The 19997-nt window shown below is 39.9% G+C and overlaps 1 protein-coding gene across 1 annotated transcript in view; it reads left to right on the top strand.

The window, feature by feature from the left end:
• LOC126162843 (DNA polymerase alpha catalytic subunit) overlaps positions 1-19997 on the top strand; it is a 244379-nt gene that overhangs the window by 71179 nt on the left and 153203 nt on the right. The window contains exon 13 of the mRNA XM_049919607.1: positions 3127-3334. Within this exon, the coding sequence (XP_049775564.1) occupies positions 3127-3334 (208 nt within the window). The remainder of the gene's footprint in view (positions 1-3126; positions 3335-19997) is intronic.

The following is a 19997-nucleotide window of genomic DNA, read 5'->3' as shown; positions in this document are numbered from 1 at the left end:
AATGAAACAGTTCCTTCGTAGAAGCAAGAATAATGAGGCAAACGGACTTAATTATGTATGGTTGCAGTAGTGTGTGGCAGCTAGCACATGTTTTTCAGTCCACAGATATAACTTTTAAATTAAAAGAAAAAGAAAAAGAAAATGCCTGCATTCAATAAGCTCAGCTCAACATTCATAGTTTCATTCAGAATGTGCCGACAGTCCGATTCGTGGTATACATGTTTGTCGTTATTGTCCTCTTCTCTCTCTCTCTCTCTCTCTCTCTCTCTCTCTCTCTCTCTCTCTTCTCTCTCTCTACACACCTGTGAGTGAAAATTTCATGATCACTGAGACTTGTCTTCAGTGTGCATTCTCAAAGCGCGCGCGCGCCCACACACACACACACACACACACACACACACACACACACACACACCTGCATGCACATCCTGACAACACAGCACAATATTCAGGAAATTTCCACCATTGCCAGGAACACATTTCAAACAAAGTACAAGAAAATTAAAAATTCTGCAATGTCATCTCTGTATACACATATAGTCTCATACTTAGGTGACAGATGTACATTTGTGTACTACTCGTGCATAACTATGTACAAAGACTTTGTGATGATTTTCTTTTTTTCAGATACATACACTTGTAAAGGTGTTCTACTCCATGTGTATGTGGCACTGATGCAAAATGCTGATATTCATTGGTAGTGCAGAATAAAATATAAATATATATTCTAGCTCAAAAGCCTTTGTGGATATGATGTCCTGAAAACTTATTGGCACTGTGGTGTCTGACTGCAAGAAAACAATTAAGCGTAGTCGGAACCCATGTGTAGGTTGTGGTTGAGTTGTTTCAGTCGAGGGTGACATTTAACAGTGAGGATCTGTTCATTTTCAGTTGGTTCATGAGCTGGTTGAAGGATTAGGAGTATCTGTGTTAGGAGTATCTGTGGATATGGCACTGGAGATCTGTTATGGATTAGGTTTTGTCTTTTAATGCTGTGTGATGTTCGATGGATCACTTGGCATAATCACGCTTATGTCTGGCGAAGTTGTTAGGCGCGACATGGTAGGATGATTGTGCTGGTGCCATTCATGGCAGATTTAAGGACTCACGTGGACTGCCATATTCTCACTTGTCAACCACGCGCTGTTTACATCAAGCTCTCAGGTGCACCTTTCAACAACAACCTTCCAGGACTGTGGTTTGAAATTTATATGACAATATTTGGTTTGCACACAGATTTGTCCAAGTGTGATTTGAACTTTGTTGTTACATAATGGCAACATTTGGTTCCTTTCTTATTAATGTGGGACTGTCTTGATTCAATGTGCAACTGACTGCTGTGTTCCCAGTGAAGTGACTGCATGTGGGATGCACTGAGAGCATGAATTGTATCCACGTTTCTCAGTCGAACCTACAGCAGGGTTTTAACAGTTTGGTAAAGGTCATAATAAAATCGTCAGCCTATTGACCAAGGAATTACTCATCATTGCTAGTGTGCTATGCATAGGTTGTAACTTACCAGGCTTACCTGCACAGATATCCTTGGTAACAGCACCTCCGTTGAAAACTGGCTGAAAGTAGGCTACTGTCAATAATGTAGTCCACACAAAACTGATTTTCAAACACTCTAATTGCACTTGAAGCTTGTCAGAACTCATGTTTATGGCCAGTTTGTCTCTCACATACTTCAGTTTCGTGCAGATAAATGGATAATTACATACTACCTTCAGTTGATGTTCTAAAATGTAGTTCAAGTGTAATAACCTGACATCTGCATAGTCAAACTGTTCAAGTGTGAAAAATAACAGTCACTTAAGAAATCACCCAATACACTGTCCTTCCACTTGTATAGAATTATTAATGTTACATGTGCACAGTAATACTCTGTTCTCATTAATCAACTCTGTTATTATAAGTCATTGTTAAGGATTAAGTCTTTTGTGTCATGTATATGATCACACATGTAATTATAAAGAATTGCCTATGAATTATTGAGTCATAAACAGTAGAACATGGAACATGTCACAAACATAGACTATTTTTGGGTTTAATATATCCATAGGATCAACTGTGGTATATCCTTCATACAGATGGGCTTAGATGTTTCTCCATTGCAATCTCACTGCAGACTTAAGTATTTCATGGTAGAAGTGGATCTCGTAAATGGTGATGCCGATGCAAACTCTTATTTTGAAAACTACATAATGCTGGAAAATTTGGCTGGGCTTGAATTTACTGTTTTTAATGGACTACAAGAACCAATAAAATCGGGTTATAAAAAATGTTGCTAGTTACAAATTTAGAAAAATGCACAGTTGTGAAGAAGCCCCTTATTTACATGAAAGAGCACCATATTACAGTGAATTATGTATTTTGTCTTCATTGTTTATTCGCCTGTTTCTTCTGCACTTACAGTGACCACTGAAAATACTTCAGAATAAAGCAAAATGCATTTGAACTTAATATGACTTTCATTGCAGTTGCAAAAGACACTATTTAACCTATGCAACTTAAAGTGAATTACATGTAATTATTAATTAGTGGATTAATGAGTCACTGCTGTATGTCATTTTGTATAGAAAAATTGAACTAACGAAACTTTGTAGTCAGTCCAGAAGCTCACAGTAGTTCTGACAGAATTTACAATGAGAAGTTTCAGCCTCTCTGAACTGGAAAGTCAATTAATACACAACATAATTAATTTCAGATAAAATAAAATGCATTACAATGAAGCTTGATTCTTGTACTGTTGAATAGTATAGGTCCCAGTCTCCTAATCTCATCTCAAATTTGCATGTTCATACAGCATTAATATTTTCAGTAAATGATATTTTCTAATTAACATGCCCTCTAGCCATACTAATTATACTGATGGATTCAGAGTGATTGAAAGAGTGCACTGAGTGACAATGCTTTGTTAAATCAAATAGTATCTATATGGAAGTTTAATAAAATTTAGTTCCTAAAGCACTAAGGATTGTTTCTAAAAGTTCTCTTATTGGTGATTATCATGACTAGTTCCACATTCCAAAATTTTCTCTCATGATGGAATCTATGAAAAAAGATGAAAGTGATTAAATGCATGTGACATTGTTAATAGTAATAACTGTGTTTTGGTATTTGCAGGCTGTATGCAGTAAAATGGGACATTTGGAAGTGAGCCCTGTAGATCTAAAGCCACCACCACCACTTGTTATTCTTGCATTGAATATACGCACAGTGGCTAATGTTCGTACATCTCAGTCAGAAGTGGTAATGGTTGGCTGTCTTGTTCACAATAGCTTTCCCCTTGACCGTGGTGCACCACAACCACCATTCCAGCAACACTTTTGTGGTGAGTATAGTAGAGCTTAAAAATCTGTTACAACAAAATGAAGCTAATTCCAGAGAAGTAAAGAATGATCTATGGGTTCTACTTCCTTTATGCACATCACGCATTTTAATAATAAATGCAATAGTGTGTAGTAGGTCTGTAAGAAAATTACAAGTTGTACCTGGAAATATTGTATTTGGTCTTAATGCAGTTGGTAGTCCTGAAACACGCTAGCCCTGTATAATTCTGTCCTGACAAAGGTAAGTCATTATCATCACAGTAATGGTTTCTTAAGGGAATATTAATGTATTTGGTACATGTATTACTAACTGTAATGGCCAGGCACAACAGAAAGACTGTCACAAAATAAGTATTGGGCCAAAAGGTCTTTGTCAAAAATAGACCACACACACACACACACACACACACACACACACACACTCCAGGTAGTCGGCTTCAGCTGCCAGAAGAGTCTGTGGTCGTGTGTGCAAGTTGTATTAGTGTGTGTGTGTGTGTGTGTGTGTGGGGGGGGGGGGGTCTATTTTTGACAAAGACCTTTTGGCCAAAAGCTTATTTTGTGACAGTCGTTTTGCAGTGTCTATCTGTGATCAGCATCTCCGCTACATAGTGAGCAGCAACTATCCTTTTCATAATATTGTTACTTCCATCCTGGATTTTCTATCATTTGATTTTAACTATTCCAGACCTCTTTGATTAAATATTTCATGACAGCTTGCTCAAGACCCGAAGTTGTGTAATCAAAGGATAAATTTGTTTCAGTTTTAGTTAAAACAAACCAGCTCATTACTACTCTAATTCCAAGGTAAGTGGGTAGTCCTTCATCATTTTATGTAGAACAAACAGTAACATGTTTCTTAGGAACCCTACTGCTCCTTGCACTTTTTATTCAGAGACAATAAATTGCAGAACTTTAAGAATCCAGCAATAGACAATGGCACTATGCCTCTACAAAAAGCTACAGAACTGATAACTAACAGCAAATCCCAATAGCAAATTGGTACAGAAGATGGATGGCAAGAACAAAATGGAACTAGAAATCGTAATTCTCCTAGCCGGCCAATTTCTGACTCACAGTTATTTCATTTTTGAATACCAAATCTGTAAACAAATTCATGATACTATCAAGGGTGTTCACTTGGCAGTATATGACACCAACTTATTTATGGGCCATCTGGAGGAATCCTTCCTATCCACTCATCACCTGTAACACCTTGTCTGGTTGAGATTCATTGACAACAATTTTATGATCTGGACTCATGGCAAGGACAATATTTGCTCTTTCCTCCATAACATCAACACCTACTCCCAAATCCACTTCACCCAGTCCTCCTCAACTCAGTGAGCCACCTTTCTAGATGTCGAACTTCACCTCTCAGATGGTTCCATCAATATGTGTGTTATATTAGACTTACCAAACAAAAGCGCTGGCAGGTCGATAGACACACAAACATACACACAAAATTCAAGCTTTCGCAACAAACGGTTGCTTCGTCAGGAAAGAGGGAAGGAGAGGGAAAGACGAAAGGATGTGGGTTTTAAGGGAGAGGGTAAGGAGTCATTCCAATCCCTGGAGCGGAAAGACTTACCTTAGGGGGAAAAAAGGACAGGTATACACTCGCGCGCACACACACACATATCCATCCGCACATACACAGCAACAAGCAGACATTTGTAAAGGCAAAGAGTCTTTCCGCTCCCGGGATTGGAATGACTCCTTACCCTCTCCCTTAAAACCTACATCCTTTCATCTTTCCCTCTCCTTCCCTCTTTTCTGACGAAGCAACCGTTTGTTGCGAAAGCTTGAATTTTGTGTGTATGTTTGTGTGTCTATCGACCTGCCAGCGCTTTTGTTTGGTAAGTCTCATCATCTTTGTTTTTGAACATATTTTTCCCACGTGGAATGTTTCCCTCTATTATATTCATGTGTGTTATATTAAGCACACCAACAACCAATAGTACCTCCACTTCGACAAATATTACCTTTTCCATCTCAGGAAGTTACAGTCTCATTTCCAATGGTTGCTGCATGTGTAGTGGAAAGCAGCAATTGTTGAAATATACTTTTAACCTTGCCAGAGCCTTTGTTAACTAACAGAATTCTAACCAGCTCATCCAAGAACGGAACTCCCATGCCATCTCGTCTTCTGACACCAGTAACCCTTTTAACCAGCTACCATCCAACACTTCTCTAATAACCCAGTATTACCCTGGCCTCTATAAGTTCAACCACACTCTTCACCAGGGCGTCAACTATCTCTTGTTGTACCCAGGGGCTAATTTAGCTGCTTGCTGCCCCAAGGCAGAGAAAAATACTTCCACCCCTCATTTTGACGTTAATATACCACCAAGTAACTTACATCTGTACGTAACTGAATACTACAATTGCTACTGCTAACAGTAGTAGTAGTAGTAATTATTATTATAATTACTATTATTATAAATACATGCATATTGAACGTAGCACACTCAAATCAGGCAGAGCTGTTTACAATGCGCTTTCTTTGTAGCAAATTAATCGATCATATCTTCCTCTAGTTACTTTGTCATATCAGAATTCAGGACTGTTGACTCGGTCCTGCGTCGTGGGTGATCTCAAATAGCTCTAGAGTCTTTTGAGGAGAAGTAAAGAGCACTTGGGTGAAAAGTTGGTTGCTGCGATTGACAAAAATATTCATAGTGCAATCTGCAAATTTGGAAACAGTTTTTGAACGATGTTTTCTTGCAACACACTATACAAAATAGTTAGGGAGTAGGTGTTTATTTTGTTGCTCTTCATGTATGCTTTAAAATCAACAACCTCATCACTAAAAAAAAAAGTTATGTTGCAGTTTTTAGCACATTTCAATAGTTCAGTGTTTTCTTGTCCAGGAAAATTGATTTCTTTCTTTTCTCCAATTCAGTTATCGATCTGACCATAAAACCAGAAATGTATTCACCTGAAAATCTTCCTTTCTTTCAAAAGTAATGTCAAGCTTGGCTATTTTGTCCACTTTCAGTTTTCATGACTTTTTACTTTTTGTGACTGTTTTGTACATATTTATCTTCCTCTTTTCAGTGTCAGCTTTTTCATATGTGTCATACATACACTGATTCCTCAAATATATTCAAGTAAATAATTGTTCAACTTTATTACTGTCTCATTATCATCATCAACTTTTTCCAATAGTTTATTTGTAACATTAAATCTCTTCAACATCACTAATCACAGAGATGTCAGTATCACAGTTTCCACACCCTGCAGACTGCTCAGCATTCCAGTCACCTTGCATCTTATTAAAGTCTTTTGAGTTTCATCACCCTGAACAACTTCGAAGCTAATATTATTTCTGCCAAGTGCATATTGAGACTATAGCAGGAACTGTGACACCCTGACCAGTTTGTTTTTGAAGTTCATTTTATGGAATCTGAAGTATTTCATTTTAACGCCAAAATATTCTAACCGCTCATCAAAGCAGAGAAGAAAGCATAAAATTGTTTCAACAAATGGAAAAATAATGCCTGCTGAGGAATTGCGTCACAAGCAGCCTTCAGTCGGCTTGAGGCAGCTGACATTGCATACTTCAGCATTGGCTATAACACGACAGCAGCACGTGTATTGAATTTACACATGCCGTGTTGGGAGGTGCTCTGCCTTCCTGCCCACCACCGTTCTTCGCCATCTGCTGTATTGCAGTGATGGTTGCCTTGTAGCAGTGAAGTTCGACGAAATTGGCCTGCCACCCAGAGAGGGCCTATTCACTCCGCTGGAATGTCAGGTGCACTGGTGTCCTATCCTGGTGGGAAGGAAAGACTTCCACTTCCTCCCATCTGCAACAGAGGTAGACTGATGATTATGGCGAGGAAGCCATCTCTTCCTGTAGCAGTTATTGTTGTGTGTAGCGTGCAGGAAACCTACAACAGACTAACGCCAGACGTCACTTCGTTGCAATCACGGAATCAAGTGCGAACGTCATTTTCGCCATTGATCCGTCCGACTGACTGCCTTACGAGCTAAACTGCTGGGGTATTTATGGAGTGAAGTAATAGCTAACATTTACCTGACATCACTTGTCATGACTGCATAGATCTTCCCTTCTCCCTCTTTTTTTTTCTTTGAACTATGTCATACACACTCATGTTTCATCAAGCCAAATTATATCGTCAAAATTTGCCCTACCAATTCCCTAAGAACGCTGCAATATCTTCATGTTCCGTTAATAATTTGTGACCAGAAATAAATTTATTGCTGAATCTTAAATTTTCACAATTCATGGCAATGATGATTTCCTACCCTGAAACAGGCTGCTGCTACAAAGGTAGCATGTAACTTTTTAAGTGTTGGACACTGCTTCCTGGAGTAATACATTGAGGTGACCAAAGTCACGGGATACCTCATAGTACAGCAACTTGACGTGGCATGGACTCAAAAAGTCATTGGAAGTCCACTGCCGAAATAACGAGCCATGCAGGCACTGTAGGCATCCATAATTGCAAAGGGTTAGCAGTGCAGGATTTTGTGCATGAACTGACACCTCAGTTATGTACCATAAATGTTCGATGGAATTCATGTTGGATGATCTGGGAGGGTAAATCATTCACTTGTTGTGGCCTGGTGACATGGCATGTTGTCATCCATAAAAGTTCCATTGTTATTAGGGAACAAGTAGCTGAACATGACCATTTCCAGTTAATGATTAGTTATGTTGTTCCAGAGGATCCAGTCCATTCCATGTAAACACAACCAGCTTGCTCAGTGCATTGTTAACAGTTTGGATCCATGTCTTTGTGGGGTCTGTGTCACACTCAAACTCTACCATCAGTTCTTACCAACTGAAACTGGGACTTATCTGATCAGGCCACAGTTTTCCAGTCGTCTAGGGTCCAACTGATATGATGATGATCTCAGGAGAGGTGCTGCAGTCATTATTATGCTGTTAGCAGAGGCACTTGCATTGGTCACTGCTGACATAGCACATGAATGTAAAATTTTGTTGCACTGCCCTAATGTATACATTTGTCGTTTGTCCCACATTGATTTATGCTGTTATTTCATGCAGTGTTACTCATCCGTTAGCACTGACTGGTCTACGCAATCGTGGTTGCTCTCGGTCATTAAGTGAAGGCCACTCCATTGTCTGTGGTGAGAGGTAATGCCTGAAATTTGGTATTCTCAGCATAGTTTTGACTCTGTGGATCTCGGAATATTGAATCCTATAATGATTTCCGAAATGGAGTGTCCCATGTGTCTAACTCCAATTATCACTCCCCATCCAGAGTCTGTTAATTCCCGTCATGCAGCCATAATCAAGTCAGAAATCTTTTCATACGAATCACCTTGAGTACAAATGACAGCTCCACCAATACACTGCCCTTTAAAAATACCTTGCGTAAGCGATTCTGCCACCTTTTGTATATGTGCTTATTGCTATCCCATAACTTTTCTCACCTAAGTGTATGTTTATAGCTCACACGACAAATCGCATTTTCATGAAAAGAGTCAAGTTTTGTGACACTATTCTTGATGTGCCTCCTCTTCCCCAGTGTCACCAGTTTAGATGACTCGCCTGATACCTTCACGAAATTCTCCTTCCAAATTATCATTCACTGGTTTGTTGAGCAGCTGCAGTTCACTCCACTGCTGTATCCAATTGAAAAAGATGTGCTCCAGCATCTCTCTCTCTCTCTCTCTCTCTCTCTCTCTCTCCCTCCCTCCCTCTCCCTCTCCCTCTTCTTCCCTCCCCTCCCCCTCCCCTTCCCGCTCCCCTGTTCCTCCCCCTCCCCTCCCCTGTCCCTCCCCTCCCCCTCCCCCGTCCATCACCCTCTCCTTCCCCTCCCCCTCCCCTGTCCCTCCTTCTCCCTCCTCCCCTCTCCCTCCTTCTCCCCCCTGCCCTCTCCCTCCCCTCTCCCTCCTCCCCTCTCCCTCCTCCCCTCTCCCTCCTCCCCTCTCCCTCCTCCCCTCTCCCTCCTCCCCTCTCCCTCCTCCCCTCTCCCTCCTCCCCTCTCCCTCCTCCCCTCTCCCTCCTCCCCTCTCCCTCCTCCCCTCTCCCTCCTCCCCTCTCCCTCCTCCCCTCTCCCTCCTCCCATCCCCTCCCCATCTCCTCCCCTCCCCTCCCCCATCTCCTCCCCTCCCCTCCCCCATCTCCTCCCCCTCCTCCTCTCCCCCATCTCCTCCCCCTCCTCCCCTCCTCCCCTCCCCATCTCCTCCTCCCCTCCTGCTCTCTCCCTCCTCCTCTCCCCTCTACCTCCTCCTCTCCCCTTACCTCCTCCCGTCCCCTCTCCCCCCATATCCCTCTCCCTCTTCCCTCCTCCCCTCCCCACCCCTCTTCCTCCTCCTCCTCCTCCTCCTCCTCCTCCTCCTCCTCCTCCTCCCATCCCTCCCTTCTCCCCTGGCCCCTCCCCTCCCTTCTCCCCCTCCCTTCTCCCTCCCCTCTCCCCACACCAAATATTCTCCCAAATTCATGCAACTGGCTGTGTATGATCACGCCATGTCTGACCCTTTGTGAAAGTTTCCTAGAAGTGTGCAAGTCTGCTCCTCATTTGACTACTGTCATCACACATCTTCAGGCATGCAAAGCTAAAATTCACCCAAATGTCACACTATGATGTCTCTCTGAGGACTGGCAGACACATTGCTTTAGGTAGCACAGCACAGCGGAAGTGGCAACACAATGAGAGCCGACTGTGCCAAACTCCCATTGGCATATTGTTGACTGGAGCCATGCAGTCTGCTACCTGTCAAATGACAAGAAGTTTAAATCCAACTATAGTTATCTGGGCCATGTTATGTTGACTTGCTTCAACTGAGGTTTCCTCAGTTGTATGACAGGGTGTTCCGAAAGCGTTGAAAAGTAAGTTGACTGGCATTCGTGTCGGGCCCGGTGAGTCCATGAGAGGTGATTCTGTCATTTCAATAAATGTCAGGCATAATTTCCAAATCAGAAACCAAATGCGAATATTTGAATCACTCTTGGAGAGCTGAAAGAATAAATATAATATCAGAAGAGGAGGACAATTTCAAGCCATTTTGTGTCACAGCTGAAAGTGTCTCTTATGTTACATCAGAAGCAAGTTTTAGTAAATGAAAATTTAGGTGGTTGTGAAAAAAGAGCTTAACAGTTGAAACAGTCAGTCAGATCTAGATTGAGTGCTTTCTCCCGTATACTGCTACTAGTTTATGTGAATGGGAGTAAGCTCAGTGTAGTGTCATTGCGTGCATGTACTTAAATCAACTGCCAATTGTATCAGTGCAGGCTGATCAGTAGAGGCTGCAAGTAGGAAGCAGGCACAAAGCAAGATCTCCACCACGCCATCCACTGGTGACTCGTGCCTATATACGTGCGGAGCAGCGGTTACTCACTGCCACTACGTTCTTTTAGTTTGTACCGCTCACATCTGTTGTCCTGTGTATTGCCTATGTTGCCCCCTATGTATGATTCTTTTGTCTTGCAATGTGTGGAGTTACGTTAGGCTTATTTCCATTATTGTTCAGTGGTTTATGAATAAAGCCATATTTATGTTACAAGGATTAGTTTTGTGTATTACTCGGTTGCTTCACTTGCAGTTGATCTTAGACTGATGAAAACTGTGGAGAATTCAACAGAATTATATAACAATAAGTCTGCTTCTGTGGTATTTCTGTTTTCTTACAAGATATTGACCATTTGCTTTCCGCTTTCTTCTTTCCCGTGCCTCTTCATTAGTCTGCTGGTAACTGTCCACTTTTTATGTCACGCAGAATTCAAAGTCGTTTTCTTCTTCTTCTTCTTCTTCTTCTTCTTTTTCTTCCTGTCCTTCCCTTCCCTTCCTGCAATCTTTCTTTCAGTGACTCTTCTTGTATGCAATTTGCTTACAGTATACGTCCCAGTGAAGATATTTTCACCCTGTTTGTCATTCATACTAGTTTTCTTTCTGTTTTTATTTTATTTTTATTTTGGGAAGGATTTATTTATTCATCTCACTTTTAATATTTTCCCTCACAAGCTCATTTCAAAACTAGCCGAGTATTTTTATGTCCACTGACACACCTATAGCTTTTAAAAGGGGGATGACCATTACTTCACTTTAGGAAGGTAAACAAGACTCTGCCCATAACTTGGCTGGCTCATACCATAAAATGACACTGTTGTTTTCCACCAATAAAATCAATCAATTGGAAATTAAAAATCTGATAAGCACATGAGACTCCACATCACATACAAGTAAAGCTGCATGTAAGCACTAATTAATCTAGGCATCTTGAAATAAAAAATATGTAATGTATGTAATAAGGTACTTCTGGATGACAAAAGAAATAAATCTAAAATTGTAGGTATTTATATAATATTAAATTATATGATTAAATGTATTATATAATAAAATATTACAATATTATTACAGCATTTTTTTGTTTATATTTAGGTTTGTGAAACTTTGTTATTTGGCTGTTACTTCAGCTCATAAGTTACTGTAACTTATGAAATAACAAAAATGACTTTAAAAGTATTATATTTAGTCTTTTACATCTTATTGCCACCTTATTTACAGTTTGTTTGGAATCTAATTGCACTGCCAGATCACAATGAACACTCATTAGAGGAAGACTAGTAAGTCTGTCATTTCCCATTTTATTTCTGATGTATGTTTTTAGCCCCTTTAGAGCAGAGAAACATCTTTCTGGCATCATCATAGATACTGGAAGTGTGGCTATGACGAGAAGCTTTTTTTATGAAAGGGAGAAACTGTTCATTGCACTGACCAGTAGCTTCTATTTCAGTGGCATGTTTATGATCTAGAGTTTTCCAGTGATTGTGCCATATCTCATATTCACCCAGAAATACTGTGCCTGCATTTTCACCCAGAAATATTTGTGCTGTCTTTGTGAGACTTTTTTGTCCTGGAGTCATCATTATTATTTTTTTTTTTTTTTCAGGCAAGAGCATCTGAATTCCTTTGATCATTTCTTCATGTGGTTTAAAATGAGCATGGAGTACTGTAATCACGTGTTCAGTAAAAGGGTAAATCACATGTTCTGTAAAAGGGTAAAATACGTTTCTGCAGTGATATATTTTGGCAGTGTCTCCTGGTACATTGTTGCACTGGGTTTGCCTTCCAGTCATTCTTGGAACAACTATGTCACTTGGCCTCATCTGTTTTGCCTGCTCAAAAAGGAATGAGAATTTACTTTCGTTCCAAATATTTGCAAAGTAATTTTTATTGTTTTCGCATAGCTTCAAGTGTTGGTAAAGTCCTTATAGACCTTCTGCTTTGCTTTGTGTAGTTTCACTAGCTATGAAAAAACTTTTCTTACTCTAACTAGGGACACAATAAAGTGGCTGTTTTCTAAAGTGGTCTGCAGTTGGTATGCTTGAGTGTCGATATCCCTACTAGCAGCGCCTTGAAGTGTCTCAAGTGTTGCTTGTACTACAGACAGCATTTCTGCAAATTTTTCAACAGCCATATGCTTTTCTGTCCACCATGTCTCACAAAGGGAGATAAGCATCAAATGATTAGAGTTAATTTGTTCTGCAATTTTCTTCAAAAGGTTGTCCCGAATTGGAATTGTCAAAAAAGGTTTACTGTAATTTTTATAGTTCTGATCCATTTCCGTATCATAGCTATCTCACATGAAGGCACTAGAACTGAATTAAGAATATGTGCCACACAGTTTATGGTATCGTCCTGCAATATTTGTTCTCAGATCTCGTAACTGGCTGCTCATCACTGCAGCACCATCAGAGCCTTGTCCAATAAATTTATTCATATCTAAAAGAGATGCATTATAATTGTTGTTGGCAGTCCTTGAGCTGAAACATCTTCTACGCAGATAAATTCAAGAAAATCTTCCCTGATGATCAATTTTCCAGATGACGAATCTACTTATCGTAAAAATAACATTGGTTGCTCTTGCCATGATATGTCTTCTGTATTGTCAACCAGTACAGTAAAAAAAAAAAACATCTTCTTTTACTCTTTTAAGTTCTTTCGGTTGAAAGGCATTACTACACAGTTTGATAATTCCATTTTGAATTCTGGAAGAGGTATACATGGCCTTATTGTGGCTATTTTGTGTAAGCAAGTGATTCTTACGTGTTTTATGGCTGGATGGAGAACAAAAATGAAGTAGTGCTCTAAAATTACTGTCTTATCTGCAGGTTCTTGTAACTTCTCCAGAATCATGGGATCCTCTGAGGGTAGTTTCCTGTCTTCCGCACAAAAGAATTGTTTCCATAACAGATTTTAATTTTTTTCTGTTCTCTTAAGCAATTTTACTATTTTCCATATTGATTTACTCAGTAACATCAAATACTGTGCCTTCTGCAACTTTACAAAACTTCGTGTCTGCTCGGCAGCATATTTATGATATTTCGTATCTGCATGGTGATCAAAGCTCTCTAAAGCTTTCATCCAGTTAGGAAATGGCTTGCTAACAAAGGCCCAGTGTTCTTGATGACCATGACCACCTTGTATTTTTCCAAGGAAAATACATACTTTCCAAAATGCTCCCTGCATGACATTTGAATACACAAACCATGAGTGCCTGGTAGTCCAATGACGTTGAAAAGAAAGGTTTTGGAAACTTGAAGATACCTGATGGGGTCCAAGGCTCTTTTAGAGCTCTCAGATTTTCCTCATCATTGGTTGGAGGATGACCAACATACTTCCCAGTATCATAATCCGTGGATGGAGACACAGATAAATTCACCCTGGTTGAGTGAAAGAAAGGTATGAATTAAAATCAAACACTAGAATAACACATCCATTTTTGCCGATGTACAGCTAGCTAGAGGAATGGTTGATAAACCACAGCATGCTGCTTCGTCCTGGATATTTTTGTGTATCGAATATGTCTGCAACACACTTCCTCAAATGCGTGCAGCTCTTTCACAAGATAGTGCATAGCTGTTACAGGATGGCCTGTGTCAAAAATAAAGCCTGTGACTGAGTGGTGACCAGTTGTAAATGTGACGGTCGTACAAGTCCTCCGTTAACATCCACCATTAATGTGCTTTTGAGTTTTAGTGTGAAGATCACCCAGAGTAATCTCCACAAAACTGATAATGCAAATGGCTGTTGAGCTCCTCTTAAAGAAATAACAATGATGGTATTACGATTTATATATATATATATATCTTTGTATGATTTGTATTCATTTTTCTGTAAAGTATTGAAGTAATTTGTTTGAATGAGTGTTATTAATTGTTCATGATTCCCCATTCAACAAAAAAGAGAAAGTCTGCTTTCTTTCTTATGTACAAGGATTGCAACAAAATTATGTGAAAGGGCAACATTAAAATTTTGGTAATGTTGGCTTTAAAAAAAATTTTAATTAGTTTTTATACAGTGTGAATTAAATAAAAATAAAATTTTACATAAAGATATCAGAATTTTAGTAACTTCCTCCTACCAATGCTGTAGATTCCTAGACCTCAAAACAGTCATTTTAGAGAGAACATACATGGAGAATCAATGCAAAATCAGTAAAATTTCTTTCTGTGTTGCTTAAGATTAAACTGTGTTAAATACGGTCGTATCATCTACAAGCAGTATTGCTGACATATTGTGTGATCCATATTTATTAAGGCCTGAGCTCCATAGTACTGCTCAGGCCTCGCCAATACAATTCAGAAACTTTCTTGAGTTCTACTGCTATCAATCTACACTTAATGGTGCGGTGTAGCCATTATGCAGTGAACTCTTATTGTCTGACTTTTTTACTGTGGCCTTAATTTAATTTAATTCCAGATTTAATCTTCACTGAAACGACTATAGCATGTTGTAGGTGAATGTTCCACTAAGGACTTGTTTGGCTATGTGCCTGAGGGGTGAATGCCATCTTGCTTCTTGCCCTAGTCACAGCATCCGCTGTTTAATCGATAGGTTTTACAGGCAAGCACCAATCACACGTAAATAAAGTCGGGTAATATATGGCTCTGAGCACTATGGGACATAACATCTGTGCTCATCAGTCCCCTAGAACTTAGAACTACTTAAACCTAACCAGTGAAATACAACAGGGAACCTGCCTCAGTTATCTGCACTACTATTAGTAAATGTTCATTACGATATACAACCAAACATATGAAAGCAGTGTGATAACGACACCATCCAGTGTTGGAAGGGTTCAGCTGTACTGCTTAGGAAAAGCAAATCCTACTCCCACCAGAACACTATTCAGACTGTGTGTCAGTGTTCTGCATCTCCATTGTATGCTGACAAACAAAAAGACCCAGAGACGCTCCATTGCTGCCTATTTCAAAGCTTGGAAACCAGATCACACTGGTCATATTCACGATTTGTTACTGAACTGTTAAAATTATTGTCATCAATTATTACATTAATTTCATTTTCCATAAAACATATCATCGTGGGCATCTTCTCAAGCTTATTACTCTCACCTTACAGATCAATCTAACATGAACATCATAAGAGTTATCAACGTAAACACTGATGATGGTGGATTCGTTTGGCAACAGCCTTTTGAGTCGTGCCATCATACATTAATTTAGAATGAATAGAACATAAAGAAATATGTGCATGTAAAAGATCATGCCACATCAAAAACGAAGACATTCTGATATTCAATATTGAGATACACTCAATTTGTAGGTAACATACAGATTTGAATGATTCATTGTGAGTTCTCAAAGAGATTCTAGAACAATACGTATCTGAAAATGGTTTTCAGTTTAATTGTCAGTCTGCTCTTTCATTACAGTTGCTGATGTACCTCATTACTTCCAACTTGAGCTGATAGATTTACAGTGTAACACCCCACTCAACGACCAGTTGTCCAGTCCAGGAGTTTACAAGACTTTTATAAAATGATGCCCCAGGAGCAATATCCTAGACTGCACAGACTATCTGCTAAAGTGTATTCAATGTTTCATTCAATACATTTGTTAAAATTTTTTTCTGTTATGAAATTGAGATAGTCCCACCAGCGTTTGGGTTTATTGGGGTTAGCAGATTTTTAGCTTGCCTAATTCCATGCGTTTGACTTTATCACTAAACACAGTTACCGATGATGTATTGCATATTCCAAAATGGAAAATGTATAAATTAATGAATATCATAACTTTATGTTAAATGCCTGTATGTAAAGCTTTCCACAGCTTGATCTTAAATGCCTGTATGTAAAACTTTTTATAATTTTGCTTACCATATTGGTTAATATTTAGTCACGTAATAAATGTTACTGCTTTGGTAGAAAAATAAAAAGATGAAAATAAATACGCATGATAAAATCCTGCTTATAACAGTGTGCTGCAATGTTCACCTCTTAGAAGTAGTGTTGCAAGCACATCTGCCCTAGTTTCCCGCATGCGCAGCCTTCGGCATGTGGGCGTCTCAATCACACATCTGCCCAGAATAGTGCAGTGGGGGGAGCTGGGGGTGCTTAGCAGACTCAGCTGCACTTGCAGCTCTTAGAATGAAACACATCCTGATGTCATGCTACGAGTTTCTGTGTATTACTTTGAGCCTTGATTCTATTTAATCATATTAATTAAAGTCATCTTTATTCTCATATCTTTTGAGTTTCATACGAGGGTTATTCCAAAAGTAAGGTCCGATTCGCCGTAACTATTGAAATTTGGCGCCAATGACAAAACACGCATGCGCGCCGACTCCCGGCAAGCCTTGCGCGTCAAACGCCGCCATTCGCTTTGTTACTGTTGCTGAGTGTAGTTCACAGTGTCACTTTACAATGTTTAAGACAATTGATCAGCCCGCCGATTGTGAAGTAAGGGCAGTGATACGGTTTTTGTCTGCAAGAAACAATTCAGCGGCGGAAATCCATCGGCAGATTACTGAAGTGTACGGTCCTAACATAATGAGCGACAGTAAAGTGCGCAAGTGGGTGCGAGCTTTTAATGAAGGACGGGATAATGTGCACGATGAACCACGGTGTGGCCGACCATCAGTGATTTCAGACGATTTGGTCAATGCGGTTGACAAAAAAATTCGTGAAGATCGCCGATTCACTATTACAGACGTAGACATGCATTTTCCGAATGTGAGTAGAACAACTTTGTACAGAATTTTGTCTGAACATTTGAAGTTTCACAAATTGTGTGCCCGTTGGGTTCCCAGGCTGCTTACTGAGCCCCAACGAATGAAATGAATGGCTTTTGCTCTTGATTTTTTGGAGCGATATCATAAGGAAGGTGACAGTCTTTTAGACAATGTTGTCACAGGGGATGAGACATGGGTTTCTCACATCACTCCAGAGTCTAAACGTCAGTCAATGCAATGGCGTCACACGTCATCGCCAGTCAAGGTCAAGGCAAAGCAGACAATCTCAACACGTAAGGTTATGGCGACTGTGTTCTGGGATAGACGTGGAGTATTGTTAGTCGACTTTATGGAGAGAGGAACAACGATTAATAAAGCCGCCTACTGCGCTACCCTGACTAAACTTCGACGTGCAATCCAGAATAAGCGACGTGGTCTTTTGTCGTCTGGAATCTTGTTGTTGCATGACAATGCCAGACCCCACACTGCAAATGAAACGCAAGCTCTGATCAAGAAATTTGGATGGGAACAGATGGACCATCCTCCTTACAGTCTGGACCTGGCGCCAAGTGATTTCCACCTGTTCCGTTACTTAAAGGAGTTTCTCGGCGGCAAGCGCTTCGACACAGATGATGAAGTGAAAGAAGCAGTTAAGGACTGGTTATCGTCACAGGCGGCCGATTTCTATAACATGGGCATTCAAAAGCTTGTTGAACGATGTGACAAATGTTTAAATAAGTATGGAAGTTATGTAGAAAAATAGATAAAGATGTAAGGAATGTAAATAAAACAATTGTTTTGAAAAAACATTTTAGTTTTGATTTTTTTTTATAACCGGACCTTACTTTTGGAATAACCCTCGTATAAACCAAGTTATAGTGTATTTACAGGATCTAAGTGCTACAATATGGCTTATCAGGGAAGGCTGTTGCTGTACTGGTTTGTCAGTGGTTTAACTTAAAATGTTTGTCAAACCATAGTTTAAAAAAGCTGTGTTACTCGTGAACTAGATGTCGTACAGCTGTGCGATGCTGTAATGAACTTGTGAATTCAAGATGCGCAGCTTGTTATGTGTCATGAATGATTCCGTACAACTCTTGGCTTCAGTTGTAAAGTTTTTTACCTCTGCAAACTAACGCTGTGGCTGTGGCAGTAAGCCATCTCACGATTCTCCTTTCGTGGAAGGTATAAGATTTTTGTTGCTGAAACAGTGTTGATTACTGTTGCTGTTCTGTCTTTCTCCACCAACTAGCCTCCTCTCAAGCAGGGGTGGCTGTTTTCTCTGTTCTGGCTCTCCTCACCAATCGGGCCAGCTGTTCCCACCTCCCATGCAGGCTGTCCATCCTGATGTCTTACAGTGAACATTGTTGCAATGCACTGTCAAGAAACCTTGTTATTTCCACTCATCATTCTTAACATAGCAAGTGGTCAGGGCGTATCACCAGCTTCAGGACTGAGGAAGATACTCCCTGACCCCACCACAACATTCATAGCTGTAAAATTTCTTATCACTCCCCTCTACGCGAAGTGCACAGCTCATGTGTCATCTCAAGAAAAGTTGAATCGACTCTCACTTAACCAGCCTGTAACTTTGTCACAGATATTCGGCATTCTTGTGCACAGGCCTTGTCGTAGAAAGCACGGATCTGCTTTAACACGTTCCAGTGTTCACATGACGACTCTTCAATATTACTTTTCACTTCAATATTACTTTTCATATAATCCGTATCACACTGTACAGTCTTAGTCATTGTAATTTTCAGATTACCACGAAAAAGCGTTTCAAAGCAAAACCATGCCTTCTGTTATACCTTTGTACTGGGCTGGGAAAAGGTTGCTTTAGAAAAATTATAAAAGCTGTTTCAGACGGCCGAAAAAGTCTGTAAGTGAAGATTTGCACTACCAATACATGTGCCTATAACCTATTAAAGTTTCATTGACACCAGACTAATACTTTTGAAGATTTCAGAGTGAGAAGCTACATTCATAGTTGCCAAAAACCTACACTGTCCTTGCAACAATCATACGTTGAATATGAAAATCAGGTTGTCTCATACAGCCTAATGCAGAAGTATAAAAGAAAAATATTGCTGTAACTCATTTGCTCATAATTAAAGCCTAAATTCCAGTGTCCATATCTGTAATACAACAATTCAACAGTAGACAGCAAACCACCTTAACACAACCAAACTGCAAATGCAGAACAACTACTCTGTAAAGCACTCAAAAAATTAGTCACAACTGGCAATACCTATAAACAACAGATCAGATGAAAAGGTAATGGAGAAATAAGCTTTTTTTTTACAAAATTACTGTGCAAAATGAAATAAACCTCTTCTACACTTGATCCTCAGGTTTTCTGGAAGGGCCTGCTGCCACTAATTCTTCATGGTGTGAAATTCTGCACCAAGTAGAACCACACCACAGTCTTCTGAAGCAAGTTCATTAGAATCCAGTCTCTCTCTCTCTCTCTCTCTCTCTCTCTCTCTCTCTCTCTCTCTCTCTCTCTCTCTCTTGGTAAAAAAGCCCCAAAGAGATTTCTAACTTGTATGTTTCATAGGTTTTTCAAGCGTGGCTAATCAAACACATGTACACGATGTTTAAGCTTGGTTGATTCATGGCACCCTAAACTCTCACCTTTAATAGTTGACTGCCCAAAGCGAAGCTACACATCTGACTGGCGTTAGTTTGT

Source organism: Schistocerca cancellata, chromosome 2, assembly GCF_023864275.1.
Source record: "Schistocerca cancellata isolate TAMUIC-IGC-003103 chromosome 2, iqSchCanc2.1, whole genome shotgun sequence".
Lineage (NCBI taxonomy): Eukaryota > Metazoa > Arthropoda > Insecta > Orthoptera > Acrididae > Schistocerca > Schistocerca cancellata.
The sequence above is the reverse complement of the archived record's forward strand: the minus strand, read 5'-3'. Positions and strand labels throughout refer to the sequence as shown.